We start from the raw sequence: 12,220 nt of genomic DNA, 5'->3' as shown, positions 1-12,220 counted from the left end.
TCGTGCTTGACTTTTAAAGAAAATAAAAATAAAAATTGGAGGTCACCGGTGAGTTTTCTGCTGATTTATTGTCTGCCTTTGGTCTGGAGAAAATAATCGGACAAATCAAAGGAAGATGTGGCGATTGCAGATTAGTGAATCTCCTTCATCACTTGTGTGCGTTGCTGCCAGGTTTCAGTACTATATATGCATATATATCTCTGCGGAAGGCAGTTTCCTACTGCTGTGTCTGACAGCACCAAAGCTGAGAGTTGGTTGTGACTCGCGAATCGTTCCTTTGCGCTCTTCTGCATTTGGTGTGACACGGGTGAGCATGGAGGGCACACGAGTGATTTCTCCCCAGCCTGAGTCACAGTCCTGGGACCCATTCCGCTTCACCGCCGAATTTCAGACCCAGTCGTAAGATTGAGCCAGCAGAGTAAGTAAAACAAACAAGAAAAAAAACATATTTCTTTCAAAACTCCGACCTTCCTTTGCTTTGTGACTTTTAAGAAAAGGCCTGGGGAGCAATTTCCACCCTGTTGTGTGTTTTTAAAAAAAAAATCTATCTGTTTGTTTTGCCGCCTGACGTTTTGCCTGTTCCTTTTCTGATCTTGTGAGTTTAGTGAGCGAGATTACTGATGACCCTGAAAGACCCTTTTTCAGCACAGAAGGGGACCACTCTGCCCATGTTTCAGCTTTTTGAGACCCGCTGTCCAGCCAGCCCCATTCCCCTGGCTCTTTTCCCAATATCCTGCAATTCTTCCTTTTCCAGTATTTTTCCAGCTCCCTTTGGCAAGTTATAGAACAAAGAAATGTACAGCACAGGAACAGGCCCTTCGGCCCTCCAAGCCTGCGCCAACCATGCTGCCCGACTAAACTACAATCTTCTACACTTCCTGGGTCCTTATCCCTCTATTCCCATCCTATTCATGTATTTGTCAAGATGCCCCTTAAACGTCACTATCGTCCCTGCTTCCACCACCTCCTCCGGTAGTGAGTTCCAGGCACCCACTACCCTCTGTGTAAAAAAAAAAACTTGCCTAGTACATCTCCTCTAAACCTTGCCCCTCGCACCTTAAAACTATGCCCCCTAGTAATTGACTCCTCTACCCTGGGGAAAAGCCTCTGACTATCCATTCTGTCTATGCCCCTCATAATTTTGTAGACCTCTATCAGGTCGCCCTTCGACATCTGTCGTTCCAGTGAGAACAAACCAAATTTATCCAACCTCTCCTCATAACTAATGCCCTCCATACAAGGCAACATCTTGGTAAATCCCTTCTGAACCCTCTCTAAAGCTTCCACATCCTTCTGGTAGTGTGGCGACAAGAATTGAACACTATACTCCAAGTTTGGCCTAACTAAGGTTCTATACAGCTGCAACATGACTTGCCAATTTTTATACTCCATGCCCTGGCCAATGAAGGCAAGCATGCCGTATGCCTTCTTGACTACCTTCTCCACCTGTGTTGCCCCTTTCAGTGACCTGTGGACCTGTACACCTAGATCTCTCTGACTGTCAATACTCTTGAGGGTTCTATCATTCACTGTATATTCCCTACCTGCATTAGACCTTCCAAAATGCATTACCTCACATTTGTCCGGATTAAACTCCATCTGCCATCTCTCCGCCCAAGTCTCCAAACAATCTAAATCCTGCTGTATCCTCTGACAGTCCTCATCGCTATCCGCAATTCCGCCAACCTTTGTGTCGTCTGCAAACTTACTAATCAGACCAGTTACATTTTCCTCCAAATCAGTTATATATACTACAGACAGCAAAGGTCCCAGCACTGATCCCTGCGGAACACCACTGGTCACAGCCCTCCAATTAGAAAAGCATCCTTCCATTGCTACTCTCTGCCTTCTATGACCTAGCCAGTTCTGTATCCACCTTGCCAGCTCACCCCTGACCTTGTGTGACTTCACCTTTTGTACCAGTCTGCCATGAGGGACCTTGTCAAAGGCCTTACTGAAGTCCATATAGACAACATCCACTGCCCTACCTGCATCAATCATCTTTGTGACCTCCTCGAAAGACTCTAAACCGTGCTGCCTCTCGCTAATACAAGGTGAATCTGCTTCCGCCACCCTTTCAGGCAGTGCTTTTAGACCCCAAGTAAATTCTCCTCGTCTTGGCACTGGCTCGTCGTCCATTTATCATAAATCTGCCATTTCTGTCGCACATCTTATGGCCTCGGGACATCCGGAGGCCTTTTCCCAACGAAGTGCAGTAGAAATCCAGTCATGCTTCTTACGGAGCAAATTGAGGAGCAGAAAACACGCACTAACAGCTCAGTGCAAGTGTCCAGGTCTGTTGTGTCGGGGTGTGGATTGAGGGATAAACCGGTCCTGGGCACTGCCGAGGACACCGCTGCTGTCCTTTGCCCCCTCAGGTGCCATAATTTCAGACAGGGATTTGACTAAAACACCTTGCCCAAAAAGACAGCACTTCCGGCAGTGTAGCTGCCCCCCAGTACTCCATTGGGCATGTCGGCCTATCTTTTCATAATCAACTCTCTGGGGTGGGACTTGACCGTCCTGAGGATGAATGTGTTGACCTGTTTGTTCGTTCCTGTGTTTGCCATTAGGATGGTAGGGGGCAAACCTCTGAACCGCCTCGGGTCACAAAGCTGAGTGCACGGGGAGAGCAGAACAGGAAAGATCAGATTCTCCCCCCCCCCCCCCCCCCCCCCCCCCCCCTCAGCATGTTGTAATGCTGTGAGAGAAAACTCTGACCTACTTCCCTGCGTTGAGTCCACGCGGTGTCCAAGGCACCTTTGTTGGGGTTTAGTGCTGCATTCTTGCCCTTCTGGGCAGGATGGTGACAAAGAGTAACAGCAAAACCTTTTATCTTGCGGTGGTTTCTGTTTGAGAACACTATCAGGTTGCTGTCTTTGTTGATTTATGAGCTTGTGGGATATTGCAGTTTGTTGCCTGCAGCGACATGCATAGTTTCTTACTCTATAGAAGTGAGGACCTGAGATTCCTGGTTTAATCTTCTTGCACTTGGTGGGTATCAGTGACCCACTGTATCCGCAATTTAGCTTGAGCCTTCCGTTGGGGGGAAATGTCTCACGCTGCTACGATTGGCCCCAAGGAGTGTGTCATTAGAGAGTGAACATAGGCATTCAATGATGGGGAGCCAATGGGACTAAAAGGTCCTTGAAGAACTGTTTTGTTCCATTGTGGGTCTCTGGGGTTGGGCTAGTGGCAAATATGCCACTGTACATGGACAGGGAGTCCCTAGTGGGTGTCACTGGTAGTGTCAATGGGAGGGTGAAATGGAATGAAAATGAAAATCGCTTATTGTCACAAGTAGGCTTCAAATGAAGTGACTGTGAAAAGCCCCTAGTTGCCACATTCCGGCGCCTGTTCGGGGAGGCTGGTACGGGAATTGAACCGTGCTGCTGGCCTGCCTTGGTCTGCTTTAAAAGCCAGCGATTTAACCCAGTGTGCTAAAGCAGTATCAACAAGAGGATATTGGGTTGTATCAGCACGGGGAGTGTGGCCATGCGGGAGTACGACAAAGAGTGCTTCACCATTTGCTATCACTTCCCGCAAAAATTAATTTTAGCAGCATTTGGGCTCTGAGATTTTGTATAATTAATGATATCCTAAACACTGGTCAATAATTTACTCGGGGATTCTCCTGATTGGTCACTGTAACATACTATTCTGTAATACGGGGTCTCCCCCCCCCCCCCCCCCCCCCCCCCCACCCCAACCTGCTGCCCAAGTTCGGGGATGTTCGGAATGAAGCTGCGCTTGGTCTCGGAGTGATTGGCACTTTGAAACATGCTTGATGAACTGGATCGTCTGGACTTTGTATTCACCAGCCTAATAGGCTTGAAATCTTCTTCATGTGTAGACTGATCCTGTGGGCGGTTTCAGCCTGCAGCACATAACTGCCCTTCATCGGCACTCGCACAAGAGAGGATAAAGGACAGTTAGTGTGGGAAATGGAAAAAAACAGCAGCTTGAGAAATTGGTCTTTTGCACTTGGAGCTTAAAGCAGGACTCTTGGGGCAAAGTAAGGATTCTTCTGATGAGCTGTAGATATCCTGGGGACGGTGCAGAGGGAGCTTTACTCTGTATCAAACCCCGTGCTGTACCTGTCCTGGGAATGTTTGATGGGGACAGTGTAGAGGGAGCTTTACTCTGTATCTAACCCCGTGCTGTACCTGTCCTGGGAATGTTTGATGGGGACAGTGTAGAGGGAGCTTTACTCTGTATCTAACCCCGTGCTGTACCTGTCCTGGGAGTGTTTGATGGGGACAGTGTAGAGGGAGCTTTACTCTGTACCTAACCCCATGCTGTACCTGTCCTGGGAGTGTTTGATGGGGACAGTGTAGAGGGAGCTTTACTCTGTATTTAACCCCGTGCTGTACCTGTCCTGGGAGTGTTTGATGGGGACAGTGTAGAGGGAGCTTTATTCTGTATCTAACCCCGTGCTGTACCTGTCCTGGGAGTGTTTGATGGGGACAGTGTAGAGGGAGCTTTACTCTGTATCTAACCCCGTGCTGTACCTGTCCTGGGAGTGTTTGATGGGGACAGTGTAGAGGGAGCTTTACTCTGTATCTAACCCTGTGCTGTACCTGTCCTGGGAGTGTTTGACTTGGATAGTGTAGAATGATTTACTCGTATCTGTCCCTTTGCTGTACCTGCCCTGTGATTGTCTGATATTGGAATTGGAAAACATTGCACTCTGCTGTGCTAGCCTCACTCCCATGTGACAAGACCTTTGTTAATGTGAGAAAAACAATGTCATTGGTTTAAATGAGCCATTTCTCACTCTCGTTTTTCTTTTATTTTCCAGGTACACTCCCTCCCTACCTCGGAGAGCAGCTGTTGAGAAAAGCAGAAGTGACCTGACTCACCAGGATCCCAGATGTTCCAGGAAGGGCCGCAGATGGGAATTTCATTTCTTTCCTGGCTTTGGTGCTTGGCCTGTCAACATTTGGGATACATTGGGCGGCAAGCAATGGGTTCTCATAATCTCTAATTGGTCAAGCGTGAAGCGAAGGTTACTACGTCTCCGCGGATGTCGGAGGTCGGACCTTCACCCCTATCTTTTCGTGGGAATGGCCCTACAGATTTCTGCGTCTCTGCCAGATTCAAATGCATCATTAGTAGAAATGGATCCTGAATACAATCCAGCTTGTGAATAAAGGGACACACAATTCTGGAACAAGATTAATTTTGTTAGCACCTTACCTTTTTTTTTTGTGAGTTTTTTTTGTTTTTTTGAACATGACCCATGGAGAGGAGCTTTGCTCTGAGATGCACCAGGATTCACTTGTGTTAACTTACCTTGAGAGTGTTTTAATGCATCAAGCATCGGGGGGCAGCATGGGCACCCCATCCACCAAGGGTACCTCCGACGAGGAAGGTGCGGCCTGCAAGTCCTCCACCAACCGCAGCAGCAGAGGAGGAGGCGGTGGCGGTGGTGGTGGTGGAGGAGGAGGGGGAGGAGGGCAACGTCTTGTCGCCTCTCCCTCCTGTGCGTCTGCTGTCTCCTCCCAGCAGAGGGCTTCCAAATCTGCTTCCGCACTGAACGTGAAGAAGGCCAGGCTACTCCAAGCTGAGGCCTGGGACGGAGCTAAGAGGAGACGGGTATGTGGACAGGGGCTGCAGGGGAACGATCAGGAGGGCAGCCTGCCCAATGCCAGGCAGAGCACACTCGGCAAAACCCAACAACAGCAGCAGCAGCAACATAGCACGTTGCTTGCCTCCTTGCTGCAATCATTCAGCTCCCGGTTGCAGAACGTGGCATTGTCCCAGCATGGCAGTGCCCCCAGGCCAGGCCAGCTGCAGTCTTCGGGCACCCGTACATCCTCGCCGGAGGAAGATCTGAGTAGCTACGGGCTAGTGTCCAGCCACCTGAGAGCCCTTCTAAAGAACAGGGACCACAGCCGCACGAACCACCTTCCCAAGGAGGACGAGGGCATTTACCAGAGTCCCGTCGACCATCAAAGACTTTCCAGTTCCCCCGCCGACGGGCGGTCAGTTGGTGAACCCATTTCCTGCTCTGCCAGGCTGAGAGCCGTGGCCAGCATGGTGGAGAATGGAGCCTGCCCCACCAGCTCACCCAAACCCAGTGTTGCCTGCAGCCAGCTGGCCTTGCTGTTGTCCAGCGACACGCAGTTGCAGCAGTACACCCGCGAGCACTCGCTGGGAGCCCGGGCCGTGCCACCCTTGGCTAGCGAGCGGCTGGCTGCCATTGCCAGCCAGAAGGTGACTGTGACCTCGCAGCCTGACCCAGCCCCGGAGCGCCCATCAAAAGACAGGTATCGCCATGCCACGTCCAACGGTGCCTCGGCGGCATCAGAGTGCAAGAGGCAGTCAGACCGATCGGGAAGGTTTGTGGATCACACAAAGAGCCCCTCAGGCACCTGGGAGAAGCGCAGCAGGGAGCGGAATCGATCGTCCATGTCCCCAAACAGCAGCAGCCTCCTCATGCACCTTCTCAACACCAACAGTGGCCCTAAGTCTTCCCCCGACAATGGCACTGAGTCAGCCAATGGTCACCGCTGGACAGGGCCCGAGCGGAGAAACTTCCCTGCCTTTGATTACGGCAGTCGTGTGCCAAGCTGGGATAAGCCGGTGAAGCAGGAAACCAGCTCCTTGGAGGAGGCCTACAGCAGTGACGAGAGTTCTCGCTCCAGCTGTACACCCATGGATCTATCAACCAAGCCCAGGATATGTGAGCCCATCTCCCTCCAATCTCGGAGCCTGGAGCAAATGACTGAATCTCTCCTTTTCAGCTGGAACCCCAAAACCCCGGGGGTTAGGAGTCTGGAGGCAAAGGACGATCGCAATGGTCCCGAGGCGAAAAGCCATCAAAAAGTCACTCTTCTTCAACTGCTGCTCGGCCACCAAAATGGTGCCAAAGGAAACCGAACGCCTGAGCCTCAAGTCCCAGATGTCAAAAGCGAGAGTCCCAACAGTGCAGTGACCCATGCTGAGCACCCAGTGGCCAGCTCGGTACTCAGCCGGCGCGTCAGAGGCCTGGAAACCTTCCCACCTTCATCGTCTTCCTCCTCCTCCTCCTCCTCCTCATCCTCCTCCTCGTTGTCCTCATCCTTACAAGCGGCGGAGAGATCCCCGGTGTTGAAGATCACGCACAGCCCACCATCTTTGGCCGGCCGGCAACCACAACTCTCGCCCCTCTGCCACGCCAACGACGGTACACATCGTATCTTTGTCCGTCGGGGGAAGCCCTCGAGTGACGGGGAGCCTTTGCAGGACCATCAGCATTTCCCGAAGCAGTTGACGCCGTTGGAACCGGCTAAGAGTCACCACTTCCTCGAGCCTCTCCTCTCCCCCGAGTCAACCAAAGCTCACCAATTTCCCAAGCAGTTGGTCTCCATGGAGTTGGCAAAGAATAATCAGTACATCTCGATGCAGTCACTCGGCACTGAGAGCAGGCTTTCCAATTTCTCTTTCAGTGCGAGCAAGTTATTGCAGGACCTGGCTCACACCGGCTTCGGCAAGACCCCAGAAGCTTCCCAAGCAGACACAGAGGAGAAGAGTGTTGTCCTGGGCTCTATGGAGGCCAGGGTAGGTGAGAGCTCTGGTGGCCTCCTGTTCAATAGGTCAGCCGACACTCTCTGCTTCCAGCAGTCAGTATTGCTGGAGTCCAGTGGCGGACAGGCTAGACGCCCTCTTCAGACAGGCTCAACACCCAACACCGATCTGGAAAATCTGCTTGAAAGACGCAGCGTCCTTCAGCTCCTCCTGAGGGCCCCAGAGAAGGACAAGGCCTTCATGGGGAACGTGCATGGAAGACCAGGTGACCAACAGACCGTGGCAGGTGCACAACCATCAGAGCCCCGGTGCAACGGGCAAGCCGCCAATACAGAACCCATATCCATGGTCAAAGTCAAGACTGAGTGTGTTGAGGAAGAGGTTGGTTTCTCTTCAAACCCAGGAGCATTGGAAAAAAGTGTCAATTTCCAGCTTTCAATGCCAAGCAAGGCTGAACAGAAACGCCCATCCTTTTCATTGGACAACGTGAAGCAGGAAATGGCTTCCCCTCCTTTACCCTCCTCTCCAGCTCAGTCCCATTCCTCTCAGAAAGGAGGGGTCCTCAGCCAACTCCTGCAGCGAGACAACAATGCCACCTTGGGGAGTTACGCCTTCAGTCAACATCCCTGTGCTGGCAGCCTCCTTGAGGCACCGACGCCCACCTCTGGCTCCAACAGCCCCTGCAACATTCCCAAGAAGAGAAAGCTTCTCCCCGCCTCCCCCACTGCCCTGGATGACTTGCCGAAGATGCTTGGCCAAGGCGAGGTCCGGAACAATCATGCCGTCTCTTCCAGAGGGGCCACGAACGGACTTCCCGGTTGTCAAGGCAGTGGCAGGTTGTTGGATCTCCTGCCTGGCAATGGTTTGGAGTTTGAATCCCGAAGTAACGTGAAGGATACCCAAGGCTTTAATGTCCTAAAGCAGCTTCTCCTCTCCGAGAATGGCATCAAAGTCTTATCTCAGCACAGGACAATTCAAAATGGTGGCTCAGTCAGTGAGAGGGGGTCTCCTTGCGATCAAAAGCTGGAGGATTGTCAACCAGCCCACTTTTACAGTCAGCGAGACCTGGATGTCAGCGGAAAGGAGGCCACAAGAGGCTTTGGAACCACCAGGTTTCTCAACACCGTACCCTCCAGCTCATCCGCGGAAAACCCGGCGGCCGTCCGAGCAGCGTCGAACCTGGAGCGCCAAGCGCCCTACCGCGGGCTGCAGGCAGACTCGCCCTGGCTGACTAAGACTAACCCCATCCTCTATTACATGCTCCAGAGAGGTGGTGGCGGGGGGGAGGGCCAGTCGCTTGGCCTCTGTGCCTCGAGAGCTGGAGCGGGGGAAGGGGAGACCACCAGGAAAGAGAGGAGGACACCGCGGCAGCGCCTCGAGCACCCCGACCGGGCGTCGCCTGGCCGGCGGGTGAAGGAGGAGCCGGGCGACGCTCTGGGTTATTTCCGAAGTCGGGACGCTCCGACGCCACCGGACCTGAGTGAAAGCACGCGCAGAATCCTGGAGAAAGTGGTGGCGATAAAGCGGGAGCCCGATTGAGAGGACGGAGAATGGAGGGAATGAACGAAAAGATACGTGAAAGAAAGCAAGAGGACAATCTTGTCCATTCGATCAGGTCTTGTGCAATACACTCTGGATCAGCTAGATAGAAGGGCAAATGCTGCATATATAATATATATATATATATAAAAATAAGTGTATATAATATATATACCAGCGCTGACGGACAGCTTGTTGGCTGGCGTGATTCCATGTTTTAACTTGTATCTATTGCCAGGAGTGTCAAGGTATTGGGATCCACCAATTTTTATATTGTAATTTTATATATACACACATATATGTATATTCACACATATATATGTACATATATATAAAATAAATGCAATGAGGATGATACCATTTGTCTTTTTGTCCTGGCAAGATCTGTGCTAAAGAATGATAATCATGGAAAGGTACAGCTATGTGTTCCACAAGCCCCATTGGGAGCCTTGCCTCGCTCATTGAGGTCATGGCACCAGTTCATGGGTTTTTTAATGGCCCTCGCTCATCCCATTCCTTGGTTTTGTTTTGTACACATTGACTCTTTCTCTCTCTTTAACAAACCTGCCAGTTTCCTGCTGATACCGGTGAGCCCCTTGTGAGTTCACCCCTTGTCCTCTAATTCCTTAAACGGCAGCGTGTTTAAGGAAGTGAGAAAGAATCCGGACCTCGTTTTGTTACTTGCGTTTGCACATTTTTACTCTTTTTTTTTTTTTTCTTTCTTCCCTGCCCCCCCCTTCCCCCCCACCTTTTGCGCATAAGACACCCACAATTCCCCTTTCGCCTTCGATATTTTCTGAGGCTCCATTGTCGCACCGATGCACACAAACGTTTATTTATTTTGTGGGGTGGGGTAGGTTAGGGGTTTGCAAACTCCCGTCTCTGGACGCTGCTGGCCATTTTGAATTTTCTGTTTTGTCGGTCCAAACGCACCAGAACTTAAAAAGATCTATCGAGACAAAAAAAAAAAGTGTCATACAATGGTGCGTCAAATCAGGACTTTTGAACGAGCTGGATTTTTGTTTCATTAATCTTACCGCGACACCGGTTATTGTTTGTCGCTAAGTATGTACGTTTCTTGTCACCAATAGTTTACTTTGTTGGAAATTTTAACTCTCCCTCTCTCATCTGTGGGGGGGGGGGGAAAGTTTCAACCTTCCCCTGTTTCTCTCTCCTTTGATGTAATGTAAATTGTATGTAAAAATGTGTATATATACAGTATGCGTATGTATGGATGTTGGATGGGGGAAGATGCCTATTTTGTGTTGCATGTATCTGCATTTGCAAGTGTTAAATATTGTATAGTTATATATGCATATTTTGTCCGATCTAATGTTAAAAAACACAGAAAAGTAACCCTTCTAACTTTGCGAACCGCATGGAATGAAAAGCATGTGGAATCCCTATGCACAAAAAAAAAATGTGATGTGTTCATTAAAAAATGGAGAGGAGAAAAAAAGAGAATTTAATGTCTTAATAATCTAAACTTTAATTGCTTAATCAGTCGGTACATTGTGTGTACATTGTCTGTACCTGTGTGGCCTGTCACTGAAGAAATGGGTAGCAGGGTATATTTTGAAAGTTATTCTGTCCTTTTTTTTTTAAAAAAAAATGTTTTAAGTCCCGAAATCCCACCACTTCGCCCCCTCTCCCCTCCCTCCCTCAACACCTTTGCCGTGCTGGGAATCGTTTTTGTATGTGGGTGGCCATACTTATTTATATATCTTATCTTTTAATTTAAAAGTGCAAATCTTGACAATCCATGCTTCCTGGCTGCCTGGCCCATGAAAATCCCATTTTGACCAACCACCCAGTTTTTATGGGGATCCGTGCTTGACATTTTGTTTTCTTTTTCTTTGTCTAAAAGCACAGTTTGAGGATTTTGAGTTGGCTTCTCACAGACTGTAGGTTCCCAGTACAGCTCGGATAACTGGTTATTGCCCAAACAGCCCGTGACTGAATACGAGGCCACCCAGACATCACGTTTGGTGTCCGGGCTCTCCAGAGTCCCAAGAAATCGGCAGGATTTTGGGGGCGTTGGAGCTGGGGAGACCAACAGGAGTGAGGCCTGTGGGAATCTGGTTACACCAGCAAGGGTCAGGGGCTTTCGAGTCGGGGAGCTGAGTGAAGGAATTAGGGCCTTGGGTTTGGGAACACGAGCAGGAGTCAGGGCTGTGGATCCCGTGGACCAGTTGGAGTCAGGTTCATGTCTGAGAAGAATCGAGGCTGTGGGGTGACTAGCTGGAATCAAGGCTTTGTGCCAGTGGGACCAACGGGAACCTTGCAGGCCTTTAAGCCTGGGAGCCGGACAGGAGTTGGGCGTTTAGAATTTTACACGAGAACATCCCCTCTGGGTAATCTCTAACACTCAACCCAATACCATGGACTTTCAATGATCCCCAAGACTCCCATTGTCTTCCAGAACAATCCGCTCCATCACAATGGGATGACCAAGGTTTGATGCAGGTGCGAGACTTCCCAAGATAGGTCATTCTTTTGTTTCCAATCCCACCCTGGTGGGATGAGGCAATTTGCCCTTTTTCTTTTTTAAGGTGTGTATTTTCTGACAATAAATGGCAGCGCTCCAATCACGTGCTGTGGTTGACGATTCTTCCAAATGACGTTGAACTTCAAGCCGCCGACGGAATATTCCGGTTGCCAACCAGGATGAAAGTGGAGAGCCGAGTGCCATTTTGAATTTCTGTCGACGAAAATGATTTCGGTTTTCTGTAAATATCTGGAGTTAGGGTTTGTTTTGTTTTTTGTTGAACAAGAATGCACTGTAACCAATGGGAAATATTAGGTTTTTAAAAAAAGATAATATTTCAGTACAACTAGTATTTTGGGTTTTGGTCTTTTAGAAGATGTTGCCTGATCTAATACAAACCATGAAAACTGTACCAGTTTTTTTTGTACTCTGCAAAAAAATAAATAAACTTTGGAATGTGAAGTGTGCATCCCTAAACGTGGTGCCTTTACAAAGTCTGTCTTTTCCTCCCACTTCTCCATCGGCATTGTTGCACACAAAAGGTAAAATGTAAATTCACATCGCCACAGCAGAGGTGATGAAACAGTGATCAGGACTGGGCTATTTCTCTGGAGTCACCAACCTCCAGGCGCCCCAGGGTGAGCTTTCGTACCTCAGAGGCAGAGAAAATTTTGGCTGCGT

General features: G+C 49.8%; 1 protein-coding gene across 5 annotated transcripts in view; it reads left to right on the top strand.

The window, feature by feature from the left end:
- nrip1a (nuclear receptor interacting protein 1a) overlaps positions 1–12,016 on the top strand; it is a 210,795-nt gene extending 198,779 nt beyond the window's left edge. For 4 of the 5 annotated variants that reach the window (XM_072513106.1, XM_072513107.1, XM_072513110.1 and 1 more), the window contains exon 2: positions 4,802–12,016. In XM_072513106.1, the coding sequence (XP_072369207.1) occupies positions 5,236–9,051 (3,816 nt within the window). In that variant the 5' untranslated portion in view covers positions 4,802–5,235 and the 3' untranslated portion in view covers positions 9,052–12,016. Of the gene's footprint in view, positions 1–346; positions 419–4,801 lie in introns of those variants that run through there. The other variant, XM_072513109.1, reaches the window with a different exon arrangement.
- The last annotated feature ends 204 nt before the right edge of the window (positions 12,017–12,220 follow it).

Source organism: Scyliorhinus torazame, chromosome 8 (assembly GCF_047496885.1).
Source record: "Scyliorhinus torazame isolate Kashiwa2021f chromosome 8, sScyTor2.1, whole genome shotgun sequence".
NCBI classification, from domain to species: Eukaryota; Metazoa; Chordata; class Chondrichthyes; order Carcharhiniformes; family Scyliorhinidae; genus Scyliorhinus; species Scyliorhinus torazame.
Note: the sequence above shows the minus strand (reverse complement) of the source record. Positions and strands in the feature narration are given on the sequence as shown.